The sequence below is a fragment of the Branchiostoma lanceolatum genome, chromosome 7, assembly GCF_035083965.1.
Source record: "Branchiostoma lanceolatum isolate klBraLanc5 chromosome 7, klBraLanc5.hap2, whole genome shotgun sequence".
NCBI classification, from domain to species: Eukaryota; Metazoa; Chordata; class Leptocardii; order Amphioxiformes; family Branchiostomatidae; genus Branchiostoma; species Branchiostoma lanceolatum.
The window spans coordinates 17,799,249-17,822,438 of NC_089728.1; the positions used below are offsets into that span (position 1 = coordinate 17,799,249).

The 23,190-nt window shown below is 40.8% G+C and overlaps 3 protein-coding genes across 4 annotated transcripts in view; all 3 read right to left on the minus strand.

Annotated features, from left to right (window-relative positions):
* Window positions 1-276: 276 nt before the first annotated feature.
* LOC136437987 (glutathione S-transferase omega-1-like) lies at window positions 277-23,020 on the minus strand. Of its 2 annotated transcripts, none has more exons than XM_066432604.1 (4): window positions 22,901-23,020; window positions 2,819-2,927; window positions 2,117-2,339; window positions 277-1,522 (listed from the first exon to the last, which is right to left on the minus strand). In XM_066432604.1, the coding sequence occupies exons 1-4, from the start codon at window positions 22,926-22,928 to the stop codon at window positions 1,163-1,165; spliced, it is 720 nt and encodes a 239-aa protein (XP_066288701.1). In that variant the 5' UTR covers window positions 22,929-23,020; the 3' UTR covers window positions 277-1,162. The 2 variants fall into 2 exon arrangements, with proteins under 2 accessions (XP_066288701.1, XP_066288700.1); XM_066432603.1 differs by lacking the exon at window positions 22,901-23,020 and adding an exon at window positions 4,695-4,828.
* On the minus strand, window positions 11,398-19,644 carry LOC136437981 (cytochrome P450 2U1-like). The gene is made up of 7 exons (XM_066432591.1): window positions 19,149-19,644; window positions 16,595-16,784; window positions 15,652-16,190; window positions 14,984-15,148; window positions 14,057-14,173; window positions 13,239-13,380; window positions 11,398-12,819 (listed from the first exon to the last, which is right to left on the minus strand). Exons 1-7 carry the CDS (start codon window positions 19,314-19,316, stop codon window positions 12,611-12,613), a joined length of 1,530 nt encoding a protein of 509 aa, XP_066288688.1. The 5' UTR covers window positions 19,317-19,644; the 3' UTR covers window positions 11,398-12,610.
* The window catches only part of LOC136437985 (glutathione S-transferase omega-1-like), a 37,897-nt gene continuing 34,905 nt past the window's right edge, over window positions 20,199-23,190 (minus strand). Inside the window, exons 2-4 of the mRNA XM_066432598.1 lie at window positions 21,856-21,964; window positions 21,206-21,428; window positions 20,199-20,906 (exon numbers count right to left, since the gene is read on the minus strand). Of these exons, the coding sequence (XP_066288695.1) occupies window positions 20,547-20,906; window positions 21,206-21,428; window positions 21,856-21,964 (692 nt within the window). The 3' untranslated portion in view covers window positions 20,199-20,546. The remainder of the gene's footprint in view (window positions 20,907-21,205; window positions 21,429-21,855; window positions 21,965-23,190) is intronic.

Below are 23,190 nucleotides of genomic sequence, written 5' to 3' on the forward strand. Positions count from 1 at the left end.
GCTCCAGATCTAGTGATACGAAGAAATGCACTGTCATTGCAGCGTTCTAGATTGTTGGTAGACCAATCGATTAACTTGAAATAGAGAAAACACTGAAGCTTAGCCGTTGTCTTGTGATGTGTACCTTGCATTGTAGTTGTATATACTAGTATCTCGTCACTAGTTACCGGTAAAACCTACTATTTATCAGTAAATGCCTCTGAAGGTGTGACAATAACTCTGGGTTATGTGTGTGTTTTTTTTACATAGACATACAGTAATGGTCAGTGACCTGTATCGCAGCGAGACATGCATTTTATTCAAATATTTGCAAATATTGTTACATGGTGCTCAACCGACAACACTATCATGGTCTTTATCAATAGTCGAACATCAAGTAATTGTATGTTTTCTTTCACATCAAGCTCAAAGACAATTGGAAATAATTTAAAGCTTTATAGTCTGTAAAAGGTTCACACATGATCATGAGCTCAAAACGAAAGCTCAGAGTAAACAACATAATATTATCATAAGATTATATAATTTGACAGCAGCATTCAATCTTTGATGCACATGTATAGCAGCAGATACGGCATGACTCAGATTCAGATTTATTTCCGATTCAACTGGCATGCTACAAATGTTACAGATGTAACATGAAGTCTGTCGAAAGTTACAGGTATACAAATTACTGTTTTAAAGTTAAAACATGATAGTACTTATACACACGATAGATATGCGTTACAAACAATGAAAGCAATCATCATTTTCATTTAAAAGTCAGCGAAAACATTAGAGCAAGTTGCTATTAAAAACATTTAATGTATGTTCAAGTCAAAGCATCCTACTTCGCGCTAACAAGCCTTTAACTCATACACAAGCCACATCTAACCCCAGTTAACATAAATCCGCCGGTTTATATAAATCCGCCACTTTGAAAACAGTGGGTTTGAGATATCTCTAGTGCAGCAACCCTCAGGTATGCACAGTTTAGATATACAGGAGCGCATTATACTGGCGGACGCTGGCTGGAGATCTGTTTGCATTGGACGTGTCTTTTCAGGGTGGCGGAATTATGTACCCTGGCGGAATTATGTTAGTAGATATCACATTTTACAAATGAAGTTTTTTAAAGGCATGAATGACATGCAATCGGCTTTAGCAAGCTAGTACACAGTGTTCATTACTCCTCCAAACCGACGTCGAAGTCAGGAGTGCCTGACATCCACGACTTCCCGAACTGACCGTGAACTTCGGGAGAAAAGTAGCAGGCCTTGACTTCAGGCAACTGCAACATGCGCTCCATCCACGCGGTAAGCTTGGGAAACTTATCCACAGACAGCTCGAACCCGACGTGCTTCAACATGCAGAAGCGCTCGAACCACGGCCACAGGTTGTAGTCCAGGGCGCCGGCCTTGTCGCCGGAGAAGAACGGTTGTGTCAGGGCGTTCTCGATGTACTGGAGACCGTCAACAAACTGCTTGGTCAGCGCTGGACGCTCGTCTTCCTTTCCCGTGATCAACTTGTAGTAGAAACCAACTACCTGTAGAAGGAACAGTAAGAATGTAGAGAATATCAGTATCACAGGCAACACAGATTAACGTGATTTTCGTGATCTTGAGAAAGATCTAGCCTCCTTTACAGGCTTCTTGGAGCGCCGGTATTCATTTTTGGAGGGTGAGCGCTGATTCGAGACTTTCAACATGGGTACTTTCGCAGCTAAAGGAGTTATGCGCCACTAAGAATCCCCGGCTCTGTCGGCATTAGAGAACCTTAGTCCAACTTAAGAATCGCGAATCAGCGCTCCCTCCCAAATTAAACCCCAGTACCCCAAGAAGTCTGCGAAGGAGGCTAAGAAAGAACCGGCTACGATGAGAGATTTGAGCGAGACTGAGACGAACTTTCGTCGGGGGCGTGTTGGCCTTGGTGCTGAAGACCTGACCTGTGCAGGCCCCCGACAACAGTCTGGATTCCAGGCTAGAAGTTTGAACATTTTCCAGCCAAATTGAAGGAAGTATATAATAATACAGGGTTGACAAAGAGGATATATTTTGCAGATGGAAGGTATTATACATTGTACATACACCTGAAATGTTGGAATACTAGTATTGGAATAACAACTACCAAAACATCATACCTTTGCATCCCACAGGGCCAGAACCATGCTCTGACGTGCCTTCTCCAAAGGGTCGCGCGGAGTGATACATTTGTCGGGGTGGATTCCGTCCAGGTACTCGTTACAGACCAGAGACTCGTACACAATCTTCCCATCCTTCTCCAGTACTGGCACCTTTCCTATTGGGGTCTTCTCAAAGAACCACTCTGGTTTCTCCTTTAGGTGGATGTTGACGGTTTCGTATCTTGAGATATTGCAAAAAATGGACACAGTCAGACATCGGATTCAGTGTAAACTAATAGGGAGAGGTACTAATTCGCAAAAGTGCAGTTTTTCCTGAAATACGCACCTAGAAATATGGGGACGGTCTATCTGAATATGAAAATGTTGTATATTTGTATTTTTCAATATCAAATGTAAACATTCTGTATTGTTTTCTTGAATATTAAACCCCATGTGCATACCATTTGAAGTTTGTACCATGACTATGGAATAAACAAGTATAAATGCATGCTAGCAAACAGAATTAACAATGCCTTAAAGTACAAGAACTTTGAGGTCTATATTCTACAGCCCCTCACCAATGTACTTTTCTTTACATAATCTCACAGATCACAATCTAAAAACTATTCCAGCGATCACACCATCAAATATTGTGGTTTGTCTATCACAAATACACTATATTATATATTATATATGGCTGAGAGATCTTCGCTAACTCACTCTATCCCCTTGGCAGCGAGGAACAGACGTGTCCGCTCTGCGTACGGGCAGAGCCTCATACTGTACAGACGGAGTTTGCCTGGTCCGGGGGGAGGGGGGCAGGCGGAGCCTGGAAAGACAGATGTCAGAAATCATATCAGTAATACAATTGAGATATTGATAGGACAATTCACCAAGCAGTTTCTTTTCAAACTTTGTAAAATCGCTTCTGGTGACGTCACCGACACTCGCTCATAAATAATTACGGAGCTAGCCTTATGTGGCACAAACAGCCGTTATCTTGTTCTGAACCCAAAGTAGCGATGTAAGACGTAACCTGATTGGTTGAAAGATTCCCAGCATCCTTTGTGGTTTTGCACAAGATGAGCTTGAGCAAACCCTCTGATTGGCTGAAAGCTGTTTTGGTGGTGACGTCACCAGAAGCGATTTTACAGGCTTGAAATGGCAGGGCCGGTATGGCATGTAACGTACCGAGCATACCGGGCCTGCTCGGGAGGCTGAACTGATGCACTTTAGTTTAATGAGTTCCAGTGTCCTTGATTTATGCCTCAAACCATGGCCGGGCTGGCCGGTTTTCTTTGCCAAGGTATGCCTATGTTTGGCCCAAGGCCAATGCATTTAAGTACATTGTCACATGACTCGTCCCCTTTAGAAACCAGTACGGTGTGTAGTTTTCGAAGGTTTATCTACGTTTACATGTTTACGTTAGGCAACACTGAACAAAGGACGCTCTAAAGTTTACGCGGTGTACCGTACGAAGTCCATTGCAATCCCACTTTCAACAGTGGTGTAGTACACGTTTCAAATGATTACATTTCAACCGTTTCCATGCCGGCGATGCCTTGGGCCCAAAGTGGTTGTAGGGGGTCCTCCGCGCATAATGACCCAGCATTCGAAGCCCCAGGCGATAGTCACTCCTACAATAACATAGCAATGCCTGCTCTAATTGTCTAAGGTAGTCTCTATCAGACTAACTACGCCAGCTGTAGAAATGATATTTGCCAGGGAAGCTTGGCCACCACAGGGTCTCATTTGCAGGCGGGGGAATTATTAACCTTACCGTGTACTGACTCTACTGGCCAACATAGTATTCCTTTTTTTGCCGAATTCTACTATCCATACCCCTAGGAAGGATTCATGGTAAGGCTAGCTCAAAAGAAAGGTGGTCACTGGTAAATAGTTAATAGCACAACAGCTGCAAAAGCAAAAAAAGAGGCCTACTATTATTCATTAGTGCATCATTACTAAGAACGTTTATTCACTTATTGGATTGACTTGTTTACCTTCACGGCGAGAAGTTATTTGCCAACTTTCACTTCCTAGGCCTGTTTGTGTTAGTCGGGAGCTCGAAACAAATCAGAATAGATAACCAAAGGTGTACTGACACACCGAAATGATACACGTACAATCTAATTCGGAGAATCACTACATAACGTGTACGTACCCCTAAAGTAACGCGACCATTTATAAAGGATAGCTGACCGTACGTGTAACATAACCGGGCCTATTTCTTACCGGAGTTTGTGCTACGAAAGGCGATACCTTTTCAATTGTGTGGGGGGTCAAGAACGGTGTTACGCAACAGCAGAAGAACACTTTAAGAGGCAAGTTTGGCCAAGGAATCAGTTTGAGGGTTCTAGGTCTGGTACCGTCACATACTACACAGAATATATGACAAGAAGTCTAATACTGAAACACCTGCTTTACTAAAAGCAACATGCCTGGGGGCGTTATTTCCTTTCTGTTGGTGAATATTCACTACCCTCTCACTACCCTCATAGTCACGACCGTAACCCTGGCCTGTAAGACGTTAACCTTGAAGAATACTTAAGATTACTTTCTCCTAGTTCAACGACAGTCTCCTACACATACTCACCCGTCTTCATGGCCCTTTCAGACGGCATATCTTCAACAGGTTTGCGATTTGAAGTCGTGAACAGGACAGACAACTTTGGTACGGCTGAGCGGTGTTAAAAACCTGCTGGGTATGACTCAGCCGGAATGGGTGTGAACTTTGAACTTTACCTTATGAGATCAAACAATGTCGTTTGAAGTCTACAGGTGTAATATGTTTGCTTTAGATCTAGTGATAAGAAAAAGTGCTTTGTCATTTCACTCTTTCTTTCCCGGTCACGTTCCGGGTAGATCTATCAAGAGAAAAGACAAACTTGGACGTTGTCTGTTCAGTAATGTAGTACTTAAACTGTATATTCCCATCACTACAAGTATCGTGCTATTTGTCAGAGAGAATGACAACGGCTAGTGAATAATGTGTTTTATTTCTCTGGAGTGTTTTAACATATGAAACAATGGTTAGTGACCTGTATCCAGTATACATGCATTTTATCTAGCCATGTATAAATGTAAGATGCAGATATCATAACGGTTAGAGTTACAAAGTATTCCATACAATTCCTTGTTTCCTAGACACTACATATTGGCTAGCCTGACTAGATCGCGCTCCTAGCGGCCAGCCCGATAGTTACAAGGAGGTCATTAACCCCTGCCAGCGAGGGATTATGTACACACAGGCTACTATAATGGCCTTCATCAACGTTTTCAAAGAAAATGAGAATTTAAATCTTCCCGGTCAATGAACTGGTACCATGGTATGTGAAAGGCTCACACGCACTTTCAAACGTAAGCTCAAAAGCAAAAAACAAAAGATCATAAAGATTATAGAATTTGACAGCAACATATTAATTGGTGTACAATGGCAGCAGGTATATTCTACTCCGTCGAAAACAGGCCTCACTCACTCACAAGCCACTTCTGCGTTTTGTCCTGCGGGAAGCCTAACGTTATAGGCTCTTTTTATATACAGAGCCTGTATGTGGGTCCTGTATATGTACGGGAAGAAGGAGAAAGAAACATGACGAAAAACAGTATGCATCACCCATACTATAGGTATGGGCGATACATAATAACTTCAAAGCAGATCAACCAGGTGGCCTATTGGATACTGGTTCGCCCTTTGGATGCTGTCCTTGCCATCGATAGATCTGCTTGTAGATTACCGTTCTAAGGATTCTTGAGGGGGGGGGGGGGATATTATCAGACAAGTCACAGTTGAAGACTGTGGCCACATGTGACATAGCGGTGTCTGTGGTCTATCCGAATTCGATGCTTATCAGACAATCTGCTCCCTTGGGTAAGGGCCGCATTGTTAATGTATGGAGGTGAACGCACTTGTTCCTCTCTTTAGAAAAACCGAATTACATCAGCAGTGTTGGGTTTCCTTTGGGGTTTCATAAAACAAGCTGTTGGTCGTCTCTTTTTTGAAAACCCCAACCAACGGACAAAGTTCGCGCCCGGGTCTGGACACGACTACAAAACGGTCGCATCCTGTATAATGTCCTAGCGGCCCCGTGTATGAGGGAATCTATTATCTTCGCCGAGTGCTACTATAGTACTCGGAGAAGATTATGTTTTCGGTTGAGCCAGCTGTTTGGTGGGTCTGTATGTATGTCAAGAGCATAACTCAAGAAACCTTCGATGAATCATTGTGATTTTTAGTAGGTGTGTAGTGGTTGTACAAAGGAAGGTCAGGTTCGAAAATGGTTTACCCAGCGTTTTTCAAAAGTACTGCAGCAGACTTTTAATTTTTGTGTGTTTGTATGTTGGCAAAAAAAGTGACGGAAACGTTAATGGATCTTCATAATTTTTGTTAGGTGTGTAGATGTTATGAAAACGGAGGCCAAGTTCAAAAATGATTCCCCTGGCATTTTCCATCGGTCCTGCAGCTGGCTTTTTGTGGATGTGTATTTGTATGTGGACAACATAATTCGAGAAGCTGTAGATGGTTCTGTATGATATTTAGTGAATGGGTAGGGTTTACAGAAAGAAAGGTCAAGTTCAATAATGGGCCTTCTAACGGGTACCTAAGGTACTGCAGCGGAGCTTCAAAATTTTGGGGCATATTTTCTGAAAGTGCTATGGTCATGATTTTTGTGTGGTAGATAGTTCATGCCACCGGAATTAAGTTGTGTAAGTTTGGGCTCCCTAGCGTCTTGTTTGGAACTGCAGTGGGTGTTTTTGTTTTGACCTTCGGACATGAATTACTTGAGAAGGGGTCAACAGATCGTCGTGAAGTTTTGTATGTAGAGAGCTCAGATGGTGCTTTACAGAATTAATGACTTATTATGCAAATCAGGAGCTAATCTGCATAATTAGTAAGGATAATTTGTAAATCCGCTACATTCCATAATGGGGCATGTGACAGTGTTCCCGAAACAGGTCAACAGAGGGCCTTTCATAAAAGTATAAATAAACAGATGGGGCACATAAATAAACAGATGGGGCAGTCTCACTACACTCCAAGCAGATGTGTAGGTCCGGTTGGTTTTTAACGTGTTCAGTTTAGGCATTTTTGTCCAACACACCGTTGAAGACATAACGGAAAGGGGACAAAATAGAAAGCCTGACAAAAACACCTAAAAACATGTGAATAACCAGCCGGGCCCACTCCTCTGCTCAGAGAGTGCACTGCACCAAAACTGCACCACTGCTAGGTATGGAAAAGTCACCTGTACTATGTCTTTAAAAAAGTGGATGATATGGAATAAAGATTTATTCTATTCATATATATTGACCGCACCATTTCATCATCACTTTCAATATTTTGTCATGACCAGTTATAACATATATCAGCACACTGGACATATATACTAGTCCTGTACCACCAAATGATTTGAACCCTATCTAGACTGGACCCATCTCCCACCCCATCAATCATTACTTCCAAACGGTATAGTGTATGATCAAATTTGCAGGGGGTGATAAGCATGTAAATATTAATCACTCTCCATAATTAGCCTTGATTATTTGGCGAAGATAATGTGTTCGTGGAACTCTAGTATTGTTACTGTTATCCCGTGTCATGCTTAGGTCACAATTGCGCCGGTGCCCGTCGGGGATGTAGCCCCGGCCGGGCTCTGACGTCCGAGGGGCACCGAATGTCTTGGTCACAATTAAAAGTTTCCTTCACGCTGCCCTGCAGGGGTCCCTGGGTGCTCCGGCAGGCACTCGCGGCATTTTTGTAAAATTTTGTCACCCTCATTGGTCGGTCTCCGGTAGGTACCCGTCAGTTGCTCTGATGGTGTCTTGTAGTGACCCCTGTGGGGTCCGACAGGGCACCGGGTACTTATCACATCCAGGTGGCCATGGGGCAGTTGTAGGGTCCCTGCCGAATGCCCCGCGAACGACGGTCGGGCATCAGGCAGGCTCCTGGTGGGCACCCTTCATATTTCGGGGGTAAATAAAACTGCACTGGGGCTCAAAAAGAAACACGATATACGAAGTTTACGCCTTAGTTCTGCTCACCTGATCTGTAACGTCACACACTTGACCGAGTCTTACGAAGTACACACATTTACTCTGTGCAGTTGGTTTGTTTCAGAACATAATACTTAATTCTATACTCTTTGACGATTACACCAACATATCCCTTTCCCACAAAAACTTTGATTCTCTGATACAACTGGCTAACCAAGATATGTGGAAAATATATGGTTTGAAGCAAGTAAGTTACAAACAAATTCTACAAAGACAGATTGCCTTATTTTCTGAAGTAAAAGTCAAAGTTATGATATCATTAAGGCCAAAATGTTCCTAATAGACAACAGAAACAGACCAGCGTTTTGGGGGTAATAATAGATGAAAAATCAAACTCGAAAGCCCAATCTCTGCTATAAGGAAAAAATTGCTGAATACGTTAGTCTGTCAAGTTTGCATTTCTAGCGGTATTACTGATGTTGCATCTAGCACATATCCCTAAATACCCCGTTTTCGAAAAATCCCGAATTTAAGTACCCCGCGAATTTATGTTACCCAACGTTACAACTGTACATCCTCATATAACTCTCCAAAAGAAATTCACAAGGATAGCAACTGCTTCTGACTTCTCGCTGAGACAAAATACTAGATATCCACGATATCAATAAATATACAAACAATAACCTTTTTCTGGCGTTTAAAAGTACCATGCATGAAAACCCATCATAGCCCCCTGTAGTAGTCGTATGTTAAGTTATTATCTAACTTTAATCTATACCATTAATTATTTGACTATCATTATCTATAGTTATCGTATTCTATGTATAACTTTGCTACATTTTTTTTAAATTCATAATCGAGCTTGAGAAGTATAGACCAGGAGGGCCTAGTATAAGCTATATACGTTTTTCCTCCTCCTAAACCTGTTTTTATCTATTGTTTATCATATCATGTATTATAGGTTTTCTTGTTGTGCAAACAAACAAACAAACAAACAAACAAACAAACAAGCAAACAGACAAATAATTACTTGTCCCGGTGGACTGCCGGCAACCGGAGGGGTACCTCGCGGTGTTCTCACGTTGAGGTCACGGCGTCGTTTTGTCCGCGGGGCCCGGGTAGAATTTAAGTCAGAACTAAATTTTTGTCGGGTCCCCGCCGGGCCCAAAAATAGCCCGGTAGCCGCAGGGTGCCCCACGGGGCCACGTAGGGGTCACGCCCGGAAGTGCCAAAAGAAGGCCCGGGAACTACCCGGCAGGGCCCCTTTTTCCAATTGTGACCTTAGCTATGTACACGCCTTAGTTCATAGTTTATGTTTCCTAGTGTGTAAACGATATGGTGTTGGGAGGCGCTTTGTACACGCCCTAGTTCATATCCTTTTATATGTTCGTATCCCACAGTAGTTGGTTTATATTTGATATTATAATGTTACTTGTTATCCCGTTGAGTCGCTACTCCTATTAATGACAACTCAATGTTATATCGTTACTTGCTACCCCGTTGAGTTGTTACACCTGTTATCGACCAACCTCATATGTCCGTATCTCAGCACTAGTTGGTTTATATTCGATATTATATTGTTACTTGTTACTCCATTGAGCTGGTACTCCTGTTGATGGCCAACTCTTATTATATTATTACTTGTTACCCCTTCGGGTTGTTACTCCTATCGATGGCCAACTTTATAAGTCTGCATCTCACATTAGTTGGTTTGTATACTCCTGTTAATGGCCAACTCAATGTCGTAATGTGGTTTGATGTCTAATCTTTACCGTGGACGCAACTTGGTTTATGATTTCTTATATTTGCCTATGTCGTAAGCTTTGAATGGAGTTTGACTAGCAAATGATAAATGTCTTGCGTTAACCCCATGGAAATTAACTAAAAGAACGTTTGATATTTAAACGATATTATTGTATACATTCTGTACCTTGTTTTATATCATTTCCTTTATACTCATATGTTATATATTTGTTTATAATTCCATTTAAGGAATAAATGGCTGTGTTCCCGCCAAACCTGATTTTGTGTCTGTCCACGTTTATCCTTATGCTCCCTTGAGATCGGTAAGGATTTCTTGCATTGTAAAACAAGTTTGCCATGGAAACCGGACATGGTAAATGATAACGTTGCAAAAAACGTTTTCTATATGATAATTTACAACGTTTCTAACGACCTGGCAACATTTCAACGTCTCTTTCCAACACTGTAACATCCAGCATACACCTTTCTAACAATACTCTAGGAAAGGGTCTTAAGTGAATTCAGAAAGGTCATATTCGTAGCTGTCCATACCTTTTTTCTGTCTTCACCGCCTCGCGAGATCTTCTGCTTTTCCTTCCTAAATCATCCTTTCCTTCACTTCTCCTTTTTATCTAGTTCTGATTTTCTTCCTTCTGCATTTCATTCTTCTTTTCTTGTCGCTTCATCTCCACTCCTAAATACTGTGCTGTAATAGGTATAGGTCTGTCTATATCAGAACGTTTCTTCTAAATTGAATGGAAAACAGTCAGGCTTTATTGCTAATGCCTACACTACTCCCGACATTTTGTGTTACTCTTCCTTTTTTTAGATCATTGATGACATCCGTATGGGTCATGCCCCGGACTTCACGGTTCTTTGGCTTCGTTTGCTTGGTTGTACTTAGTTACAGGCCTCAAGATACTTTGTATGTACAGACGACCCAAGCTGTCGGTAATTGGGTTGTCAATCGCGTTCTTGTATGCAGTGCACACTCTAGATTTGTCGGGGGTCTGAGAGACCAAGGGTCCCGTCCGAGAGTTGGAGAGTGGTCATGTCGCTCTAGACCTTGACCAGGGCCTTAGAAATAAACCAAATTAACCTGGTTTTTGTGAAACCGGCATTGACGTTCTCTGGAGTAAATGGGGTCCTTGCACAGAGCTATAGATCTGGACGAAGTTGCAATGATTGCTACGTTGTGGACAATTTAGCTTTTAATATGGAAAATATGGTTCTGTCCAGGGGCTGAGTGAAGTGTGATGTATGTGGCGGTAACCCTTATTTGACGACGTCCTGTGTAATCGCCGCTTCCAAAACATTGAGAGACATATGACTACTGCGTTGGTCCAAGACCAGAGGCACACATCGTGTATTGTGACACTGAAGGATGAATATTTTGAAGAACCATTGCTTTAAGTTATCAAACAAAATTCCTCTAGACTTAACAACTTTGGAAAGGATAATCTAATACATTGTTAGTCCCTTCTTATTCCCTGCTATATGTTAACTACCATAAATTAAAGATATGATAATTGGAATCAGGAAACTGATGAGAGGTACACTCATAGCATAATAATTCTTTTATTTGGAGCATTCTTAATATACCAAACTTACATTTCATTCGTTCAGTACCACATCCTTAATCTATCCGATGTAGTTGTCATCTCTTGTCATCCCCTTTTACACCAAGGGCAGATATCGTTTCAAGCGTTGGTCCAAAGTTGTAATCACACTCATAGGAAAATGAAGTCGCATAAAAGTTGAATCCCCCACCCCCAAGCAAAGTATTACAGCGGAGAACTTAAAGTATGCATAGCTCCGGCAGGCTAAGTTGCTTATTTGTGTTTTCTGTTCTGCTTAGGCATGTGTACAATCCACCAAGGCTACTTATACTAGCAGGGTCACGAGAACTGGATAGATGAAATTTGCACTTTCTATTCACTGCTACATGTCCGCAAACTCTATGTACTCCAAGTATTGTTTATCAGTAAGCTTTGTTTGAATGTATGAATTATGCATAAACTACACAAAGATTAAAGAAAAGCTTGTCTTCTGACGTTAACTGTCACCCAACGTCTACATGACACAAGTATGAAATTCCAGTCATTTATTGCAGTGACTAGTGAGTAGATTTTAAATCTTCTATGCATACAACTTAGGGTCTTTATTTGCATAGATGATATCTATTGATGTGTCTGTATAATAATGGACATATGGCTAACCGTAATAAATAAAACTAAAATGTCATATGTTTCAAAATCTCTACACGGAACACAACAAGAAAAAAGTATTTCCTCATTATTCATGCAAATTACGAAATGATTTCCATAACCAGCATCTTATCATTTCAATCTTAACCTAAGGTACCCGGGTGTAAAGTAAAACCTTGAAATACATTAAACCCCAAGTAATACTCTTTCAAAGTGTTTATAACAAAACTGCTTAGGTGCCAAAATATGTACTGAACAAAATCACGTTACGTTATATCAAATTTTCTTTATCATGTAACTAATATGATACTCAGCATTACGCTACATCACTTTCACTATTATCGTAATTGTTATCATTATCATCACTATCACTGCTGCTACTATTATCACCATCTTTACTGTTATCATTATCATAACCGTTATTATTGTAATCGATATGTCATCATCATCGTGATTATCATTATCATTTTGAAATACATGTATTGCAAATCAGACTGACAATATCTATGTTACAACGCACTAGATATTATGCTGCACATCCACACTATTTTTCCAACTTGCATCTTACTTATGACCCAAAATGGTCACGCGCACAGCAATTTCTTGGAATAGCTACCAGTTTGTATGACATGGGAGCGTGGGTAAGTCCAAACTCTCCTTTTCCAGATGGAATCGGTGCGCCCTCTGCCAGTTTGAAGCTGAATCGTTGCAGCAGGGAAGTGAGGAAAAGGTAGAGCTCCATCCTGGCTAGTTGTTCTCCCAGGCAGGCACGACGTCCTACAATGACAAAATAGCCATCTAAGCTTAATCACCAGTACAAAACACAACAAAACGCTTCTTAGTGCATTATTCAGGTCTCTGCTACAGATGAATTTGTATAATGTCGTAAGTAAAAGTAGTGATGTTGACATGATCACCAAATAATCCTCCTAACAGAAACGATACATGTTATCAAATCCATATCAATGTTGGCAGATTTTCAGCTGATGATTTTGTTCATAGAACTTAGAAGCCATAGGCACTATGTATCAGCTACCTGTGTCAGACTGTAAACAATGAAACAGGAAGCTGTACAAGATAAAGTACTTCACAATCTCTATGCATGTACATGTACGCCTACATCCAGAATTAGTAAGTCAACAAACAGGAACCAAACAGAAACTGGAAAAAGAAGACTGAAAAAAACGATATCATACCGATTGAAAACGGAATAAGTTTCTCCCTCTTTACAAACTTCCCTCTGTCGTCAAGGAAACGGGTGGGGTCGAACTCGTGTGGGTTCGGCCAAACCTGAGGGTCGTGGTGAATCGCCCAGATGTTTGGTTCTACGATTGTGCCCTGCAATAAGATGGAGAAACGTTGGGTAAGGTAACACTTCACATTCCCCCATTAACAAGTTGTTAACCATGACATTCAATTAGTCATTTTTGGTTGATATTGATTTCGTCATATTTATTTGCCATCGAAGCCGTTATTATCAGTTCTGTTTGATATCAATTTTACTGCTATTTTTATTTTCCATTGTTATTCTGCCAATGTTTTTATATAATATAAATAGCTTACATTTACGTGCTACCATCATCTGAAAAGATGGAAGGATGCCTACATTTACGTTGTAATTTTGTTTCCACCTTTACGTATTAGCTTCTTTGGGATCCGTGTCTTATGTTTGTGTTAGTTCCAGAATTTTTGTTTGTAAACATCATCATTCGTCCGGACTAACTCCGGTGAGGTACAATCAATAGTTTTTGTTTTGTTTACATTACGCATTATTCCGTATCATTTTGTGAAATGCAATTTAAAAAATTGTAAACGTTTTTATCTTGTTAGGACTATATTGCTGTCATATTATGTCCTACCTGACCCGGGTGCTTTTGATTTTCATGAAATCTAATCATCTTGCAGATATCGTAGTTTTTGCAGATATCGTAGTTTAACATTACATATCCGATTTTGATAGCCATCATGTCATGTGTGGATTGTTGAGGTTTTCTGATGTAATTAGTAATATTACCTTTGGGATATTGTAGCCTCCCAAACGTGTTTCCTCAGTAGTAGCGTGCGGTAAGGCCAACGGTGCAATGGTCGCCAACCGCTCTACTTCAGCAAGGGCTGCTGCCGTATAGGGTGTCTGAAAAGTTCATTGCATTTCATTGAAACATATTTGATAAAACAACAGGTAGGTGTTTGATAAGAGCTTTGTTACAACCTGATACCTTAACGGTGCTGAGGAATTATAAATAAACACTGTATGCACCTTTGCCAACATAGCTTAGCTGTTTTGCCCAGAATTGAAGCGTTTAGAAAATGAGACAACTGTGCTATTTGTACTGATCATGACACTTGGATAAAAGAAACACAGAAATTATTGATGACGATATTGTTTGTGGGAAGTAGAGGATGAAATCGAGTGCAGAATGTCGGTTTAAAACTGTTAAGATATTCATTAATTCATTCATGTTTATTGCATGTTCATGCCCTTCCGGGCTAAATGCATTATAAGTAATACAATTGTGCATTGTAATAACAGAAAAAAAATGAAGAAAACTATTCTATGTTCTATCTACATCTAAAGTTTACACGCTACTTCTCTCTTCTTGAGACATGTGTACACGAATTCACAGAGTTTCTCAATTACAGATTGATTATTCGATGACATCAAGTATGTGAACAGTTTGTCATTTGTTAAGTTTGTATATCTCTGGTCTAGTTGTATTGCGTTAACCAAAGAGATGCGTAAATCTTTGTACAGTGAGCATTCTAGAATAAAATGTACTTCATCTTCTATAGAGTTCTTATTACAGAGTGCATATAGCCTATCGCTAGGAGGAGTCCGGCTGTATCTACCAGTTTCAATATGCAGTGGGTGGTCGCTAATTCTTAGCTTAGCCATGGCTCGGCGATGGCTAAAGTTTTTGATAAGAGACAAAACATGGCATACTTCAGACCGATGCATCATGGACGGGTCGTTGTTCGGCCTGATGACGCTGTCTATCTCCTGTTGTACTTTTTCCTGGATGTCCGGATGGAGGATCATGTACAGCACGGCCCAGCGGAGGGTAGTGGACGTGGTGTCCGTGCCGGCAAAGAACAGATCCGCCACAATCTGCAGCAAATGTAAAGTCATATCCCATCCACTACAACAGGTCGTCTATAGGATTAACGATGTAAAACCTTGATTCTAATGTGTTATTTCATCATCATCATCATCGTTCATCCGGATTACTCCGGTAGGATACAGTCAGTAAAGTTCTTAAAGTTCTTCCAGTACAATTTGTCCTTCATGGCGGAAAATAACTCAGAACCTGAGAGTCCAGTGTCTCTGTCTCAATGTGTTATTTATTGATTTGTATTTAACTTATATTCAGTGATATCCATTTACACAATACCAAGTCTATGGCTTACATATCGATCAGATTATAATTAAACGTTGTTGATTTTCTAGTTTCTAAACAGAGCATCTATACATCTACTAACATAATTATCTCTAAACCCACAGTTTTTCAAAGTGGCGGATTTATGTAACCCGGCGGATTAATTTTGATTTGAATCTTGCAACCAGGTTTATTCTACAACAGTTACGGTTTCAGGATAAATCATCACACTGACCATGGCAAGTTGCTCTTCTGTAAATGTTGTGTTTTCGTCACCTTCACGGTTCATTTTCTCCAGGAGAAACGCATCGATGAAGTCTCTAATGTAGTTTTGTTCAAAGTCCTTCTTATGATCCTCAATCTTGTCTTGAAAAAGTTTGAAGACTTTAGACATGATACCATCATACCTATTAAGACCACTATTAACGCCGGGAATGTACCGGAGGGTTGGGAAAAACACAGGCAACAGGGATAAGGTGGAGGTTGAAAACGTTTCATCTATAAAGGACAATAGGGCTTCGAACTCGGGATCGTTATCCTCGTACCGAGTGCCAAATGCGATAGATGCAATCACGTTTGACAAAGCGCCTTGTATCATCTGGTCAATGCTGAACTCTTGGTGCTCTCTTTTGGCGATTCGACCTGCAAGAGCTCGTGCTTCTTCAAGAATTTTCCCTTCGAGGCTTTTCTTGCCGGTGCCAAAGTCTCGAAGACTTTTCATGCTGAATCTGCGATGATCTTTCCATGTGGGTCCGTAGCGTTCACTTACAATACCTAACGAAACAAAACAACTTCTGAAATATGAGGGTACTATAACATAGGTTTTTAGGTATTGCCGAGGGGTTCCTGCATTGTATCAACAAGGATTGAAAAAATGTTGTCAGGATATCAAGAACTGAAACAAAAATGTTCTTGCAGTGACTATGCTCATAGCTTTCAGAAATCTAAGGTTTAGATCTAAAGTGAATTAGCCTCCACTAAGACCAAACATCTTTACCTTTACATCGAGATCGAAACCAATGGCCCGATATTTTCCTCGGACTCTGTTTTCATGTTAACTTTACAGTCCAGAATCATTTTTATTCAATAAAACAAGTAGAAAACATGTGTCGCCTTACTAAGACTCCTTTATAGACTAAATTGCAGTAAATGCTATCGAGGACATTCACAATACAAACCTTTTGTCTTTAGTTGAGCTATAAAAGAAGTTAAAGGTTTGGGTCTGCTGGAAAATATCGTAAATTTCTTCACAAAGGCTTCGCGTACTACATCGTAACTGTTCAAGACAACTCGGAGTTCGGATCCAGTGCGGTAGCTGACGATGTCCCCATATTCCTTCGCCCATTCGGTAAGAACTAAAGGTGTGGCCTGTGATGGAAAACAAAAGTTAGTTAAAGTTAAAGTGAGACGTATCTCAACCTCTTAATTAATTTGGTAGTGATTTCTATGTGTGCTTAATGAAATGATTATGTATGTTATTTGTAATGATAACGTTTTTCTCCCAGGGTTGCCCTTTGTAATAGCTTAAGCTAGTTGGGCAACCCTGGCATGTTTGTAAATACAATGCATGCCAAATGAATAAACAAATAAACAAAGTACTCCCCGCACCGAAGGTGCATAAGGCGGCGCCCATCTCCATTTCTGTAGCCCTGGGCCACACAACTTTGTGCAAGTCACTGTGCTAGTCCACTGGTAGTGAAGTGTGTTTAACTTCCATACCCTTTCCCAAATGCTGAGTGCTAAGCAGAGAAAGCAGTATGTACCATTTTTTTTAGTCTTTGGTATGACCCGGCCGGGGTTCGAACTCACGACCTACCGCATGCAAGGCGAACACTCTACCCACTGGGCCATTGCACCGGGCATGGAAAACAAACACAGACTGTTATATATATGGGGACTATATATATTCTAGCACTAGCTGTCTGCAACACAGATTTGTGTTTGTCATGATTCTAAAAGATCGAGCATTTTAAGGCCAAGGACAACTTCTTCAAACAAGACTCTCCTTGTATATGTGCCCGGCAAGTGAGATAACTGTTCAATAAAGCCAGTGGGAATGGCCCAAGTAACAGTATGTTAGCTGTGTATATTTGCGAAATTGTAAATGTGTTGTTGTCCAATGTACTAATTTTTTTAATAAAGATGTAAAAAAGGAAGGACCTACTATACCTCATCGTAGTTGCATATATTAGTAAGTGGCAATGTCAATGGATGTTGATTCTGTAATGTCACAAGATCTATAGCTGTAGGCATCGTGACCAACAAACGGACGATGTGAAATATTGAATTCTTTTGTAATTCAGACGTATTTTTTTGCAGATCCATAAAATCAAACGCGACTTCAACTTTAAACTGGAAGATTCCAAAGTAATCCACATGAGAGAGATGGCGGGTTCGCAGGAAAAATGCTCATGTCGAGAAATGGGCATTTTTAAAGATTTTGGCGACCTGTACCCACAAGTATTATAACGAAAAAGACAGCACGGTTACCACGGCCGGGACGGTTACCATGGCCGGAGGAGCCACAAAAATCACCGCTAGCCTACATTTAATACTTGTAGTATTTCTTTTATTTTGACAACGTTTTGTTTTGAAGTATTTACATTATGAGTGTACAATATCTCAACTATTATTCAGATTTGAAAACTCGGAGCTTCTCCATTATTTGAATGAGCAACACATTTCTACAGTTGCGGAATTGTATTGATTCTATCAGATCGGAGCCCCTACCCTGACATACTTCGCGTAACAATAGCAATCTCTCATTGGCTACCTGATAAATGTTTAAATTTGTTTCGCACGGCGGGAAATCAGCTTTAGGCTGAAACAAGCTGCCTAAGACCTTATTGAAAGGTTTGATCAACTCAGAGCGGGATGGAGTTTTATTCTTTTCGAGAAGGTGCGGTATTATGTCAAACGTGCTTGAGGTACGACTCTCCTCATACATAGGGCCTCCGCTTTGTTTTCGTTTGATAAAGCACCTCAACGAAGTGTCACGAATAAACGTCTGTTTCTCAAGAATCAACAATGGTTTCAGCATAGAAATGGTTATCTGAGATCTTTTTAACATTCCCACGATGAGTGCGTCACATATATACCCGTGAGAAGTTTTTTCCTCTGTGGCTGGTGATTCATCACGTAATTATGTTTTTTTTAGAACCACGACTAATAGAAAAAGTGGACATCAAAAGATTTAACCCTCAAACACCCGAACCTATTTTTGCGACTAAAATGACTGAACGGGGTCAAAAATGACCCCGAAATGTTTCGTTTAGTAAAATCTCCCTTTTCACTTTTTTTTGCTGATTGTTATCCGTACGTTGCTTCCTCAATATAAGAGGAATGTTTTGGCATGTTTAGGTATGAATAATTCCCGTTCATTATCAGAATTTACGCAATAAGGTCAGAAGAACCAAGTCTTGAACTATTCCTATTTAGACCGGGATGGGATTTTTGAATTAATCAACGTAAAATATGTATTAAAGACACCATGCTTATCTCTATTAAATCCGAATAAAAAAAAATGTATTTCATTTCGTATCATACAATTCGGATATGATACACCATTTTACGTTTTCCACAGGAAAAAAAAATATTCCCTGTAAATGCTCTCCACTCGACGGGATTTCCATTCAGAAAATATCAAATAGAATACAATAAATTAGTATACGTATTATCTTATACATTAAAAAAATGCAAATAGAGTAGTCTAACGAGTAGTCTAACGCGTACCTTTCTCAGGCTGAGAAGATTGCCGACTACAGGCCAGCCCCAGGGGCCGGGCGGGAGGTTGGCGGGGCTCTGCAGATACTGAAACACTGCCAGACAGCTTAGGGCGAGAAGGATGGTCCATGACAGGCCCCATGAGTTCAACAAGTCGAAAAAAACCCAAACGAACATTGTCGAATATTACTCGTTGGGCGGCTGTGATGATAATTGCGGCGCTCGGAAGTTAAGCGCATGCCTGTCTACTAATAGGTCTTAGGTCAAAGGATAAATAAAATGCTTCTCAAAGGTTAAAGTTCAGTAAGTAGAGTGGGTGGCAATAGCGGGCGACATTATGATAAACTTTAATATGTATCGTAAAACGTGTTTGATAATAACATATATGAGCAGAACTTGTATGGTCGTCTTGTCATATTCTGAGTGCCTATAACATAGTCAACAGGACAAGTTGTGCGACCAGAGGTCATCACATTGTGGTAGATGTAACGTTAACCTGCGTGGGTAACAAGAGCTGTGTAAACATCGGGGCCGGCAATTTGTTTATGGTCAGCCCATGTGATGATAAGCCGTGCTGGTTGACTCAACACAGGTAATTGTGTCGTGAAGAAACTATACCAGACGTTTTTGAAATTTTTCAAGCCGCCATTGATGGCTTCTTTCCTGGGCAACACGGAGTGATGGCAATAACTTCAGGAGTGGAAAACTTGGCAGCACTGCTAAGAGGGAAAATCGTAGGCCGATAAATACCAGGGAGCTGAGACTAAGATGAATAATAACAGACGTAATAACAAACTTACAGATTGTCCTTCAGGGACAATGCGAAACGTTCAGCAACGTGGCAGCGTGTGAAGTCAGGGAAGGTGAGACTATAGAGGGGCCATGTTACGGTATCTTTTGTCATATTGTCTTTAAATTTTCAGAAAAACAGTGTTATTGAATTTGAGAAAATCGAGTATGAAACATAAATTGGAAAACGTACTCTTTTATGAAAGTTCTATCTTTAGTTTATTGACGGTCAATAAAACAGTAGAGCATCAAATTGAGTAACAGATACTATTCAAGGACTGATCATAATATCAAGTTTATTCAATTCAAAACAAATCGTACAAGAGCAAGGATTAGCTAACGCCTCCTTGAATTGTGTTCCGATTTGTACAAGTGTTCATTTTAAAATCAGTACAGTTTCACATAAAATATACCATTTACATTTACACATTCATATCAAAACCAAAACGGGCCAGCCTGGCCAGCGCAGAAAACGTCAATGGAAAATGACCTGATTAAGAAATCAAATTAATGAAATACATAACGTGAAAAACGTCAGCAGGACAAGGGTTAAAGTCAATTCACTGTTTAGAAGAAGTACATGGCAAGAACTTGCCCACTTTGTCAAATACACAGCGTTTATTCCTTTAAGCCAATGTCATAGTCAGGAGTGCCTGATATCATTGCTTTTCCATACTGAACATAAAGTTCAGGAGGAAAGTAGCAGGCCTTGACTTCAGGCAACTCCATCATGCGCTCCATCCACGCGGTAAGTTTAGGAAACTTATCCACAGACAGCTCGAACCCGATGGGCTTCAACATGCAGAGTCGCTCGAAAAACGGCCACAGGTTGTAGTCCAGGGCGCCGGCTTTGTCACCAGAGAAAAACGATTGTTTCAGAGCGTTCTCGATGTACTGCAGGCCGTCAACAAACTGCTTGGCCACAGCTGGACGCTCGTCTTCCTTTCCCGTGATCAACTTGTAGTAGAAACCAACCACCTGTAGAAGGAATCATGAGTCAGAATCAGAGCATAGCAGTATGACCGGTTTAAAGTTCTAGGCAACACAATTCGTTGATCCAGAGTCTACGTTGATCATTGAACAAGAAGCGCCAAGGATTATAGAATTGAGCGAGAGACTGAGGTAAAATTTCCCTGGAGCATGCTGGCCCTGGTGCCGAATATTTAGAGCTAGCTATAGCCTGTGCAGGCCCTTACGATTATGGAACTGTCTTTGTATACCTGTAATACTTGGAATGCTACTATGCATTCATTTGATAAAAGCTAAGAAATACAAACCTTTGCATCCCACAGTGCCAGAACCATGCTCTGACGTGCCTTCTCCAAAGGGTCGCGCGGAGTGATACATTTGTCAGGGTAGATTCCGTCCAGGTACTCGTTACAGACCAGAGACTCGTACACAATCTTCCCATCCTTCTCCAGTACTGGCACCTTGGCTATTGGCGCTTTCTCAAGGAACCACTCTGGTTTCTCTTTCAGGTTGACGTTGATGGTTTCGTGCCTTGGGATTGTAAAAGAAAAGGGGGATAAAGTTTCATTAGAAATTTGTAGTGTATCAGGAAGAAACAAACTATTCTCTAAAAACATTTTTTTCAGCTGTCTGACCCAATCGTTCTGGACACGTGACTTTATGCACGTGTGGCGTCAGCAATGGGTCAGAGTTGTTAGAAGTCGATATCGCCTCCCGTCCCGGCTGAGAGAGGCTTCTAGCGCCCTGCTGATTCAGTGTAAACTATGTGCAAGATTGTGGATCTGTATTGAAAATACTTTCAATGTTTGACTGAAAGATTTAGGTCAGATTTAGGTCATGGTTCTTGCTTGTGCTGTTTTTCTACTTTATCTCACAGTAAACATCATCATCTAAAAACTATTCCAGTGATTTGTCTATCGCAAACTGTACCATTAGTAGGAAACCATTGTTAACTCACTCTATTCCCTTGGCAGCGAGGAACAGACGTGTCCGCTGTGCGTACGGACAGAACCTCATACTGTACAGACGGAGTTTGCCTGGTCCGGGGGGAGGGGGGCAGGCGGAGCCTGGAAAGACAGAAATCACAAATCATCAGTAATACAATTATAAACTATTCTTACTGATAGAGTAATTCACCACGCAGTGTCTTTTCAACCTCAGATTAAACTTTAATGAGGGGCATAGTTCCGGCGTCTTTGCTTTATGCCATAAACACCGGACTAGTCGGTTTTCTTTGCCGTATGCCTATGTTTGCCCCAAGGCCAATGCATTTAAGTACACATGACTCGTCGCCTTTAGAAACCAGCACGGTGTGTAGTTTTCGAAGGTTATCCGCGTTTACATGTTTACGTTAGACAACACTGAACAAAGGACGCTCTTGCTCTCCAGAGGTTATTTGATCGACTTATTTACCTTCACGGCGAGGAGTTATTTACCAACTTTCACTTCCTGTTTGTGCTACTCGGGAGCTCAAAATAAATCAGAATAATAACCAAATTAAAGGTTTACTAACACACTGAAATTAAAAAAAATAATGTATATACAGATCTAATTCGAAGAAGCACTAGTACTAAGTATACCGAAGCGACGATTCATAAAGGATAGCTGACCATATGTGTAACATAACACCGGGCCTTGTTCTAACACGGGAGTTTACGCTACGAAAGGTGATACCTTTTCAATTGTGTGTGGGGTCCAGAACGGTGTTACGCAACAGCAGAAGAACACTTTAAGAGTCAAGTTTGGCCAATGAATCAGTTTGAAGCTCCGAATAGGCTGGTATCATCGTGTACACCGAATATACGACAAGAAGTATAATTATTATACTGAAACAACTGCTTTACCAAAAACATCTGCCAGGTAGCGTTATTTTCATCTGCAGGTGAAACATTCACTACCCTCAGAGTCACGACCGTAACCCTGGCCTGTAAGACGTTAACCTTGAAAAAAACCCTGAAGATTACTTTCTCCTAGCTCGATGACAGTCTCCTAAGCATACTTACCGGTCTTCATAGCCCTTTCAGACGGCATGGCTTCAGTAGGTTTGCGATCTGAAGTAGTGAACAGGACAGACAACTTTGTACGGCTGAGCGGTGCTAAAAACCTGCTAGGTATGACTCAGCCGGAATGGGTGTGAACTTTGAACTTTACCTTATGAGATCAAACAATGTCGTTTGAAGTCTACATGTGTAATATGTTTGCTTTAGATCTAGTGATAAGAAAAAGTGCTTTGTCATTGCACTCTTTCTTTCCCGGTCACGTTCCGGGTAGATCTATCAAGAGAAAAGACAAA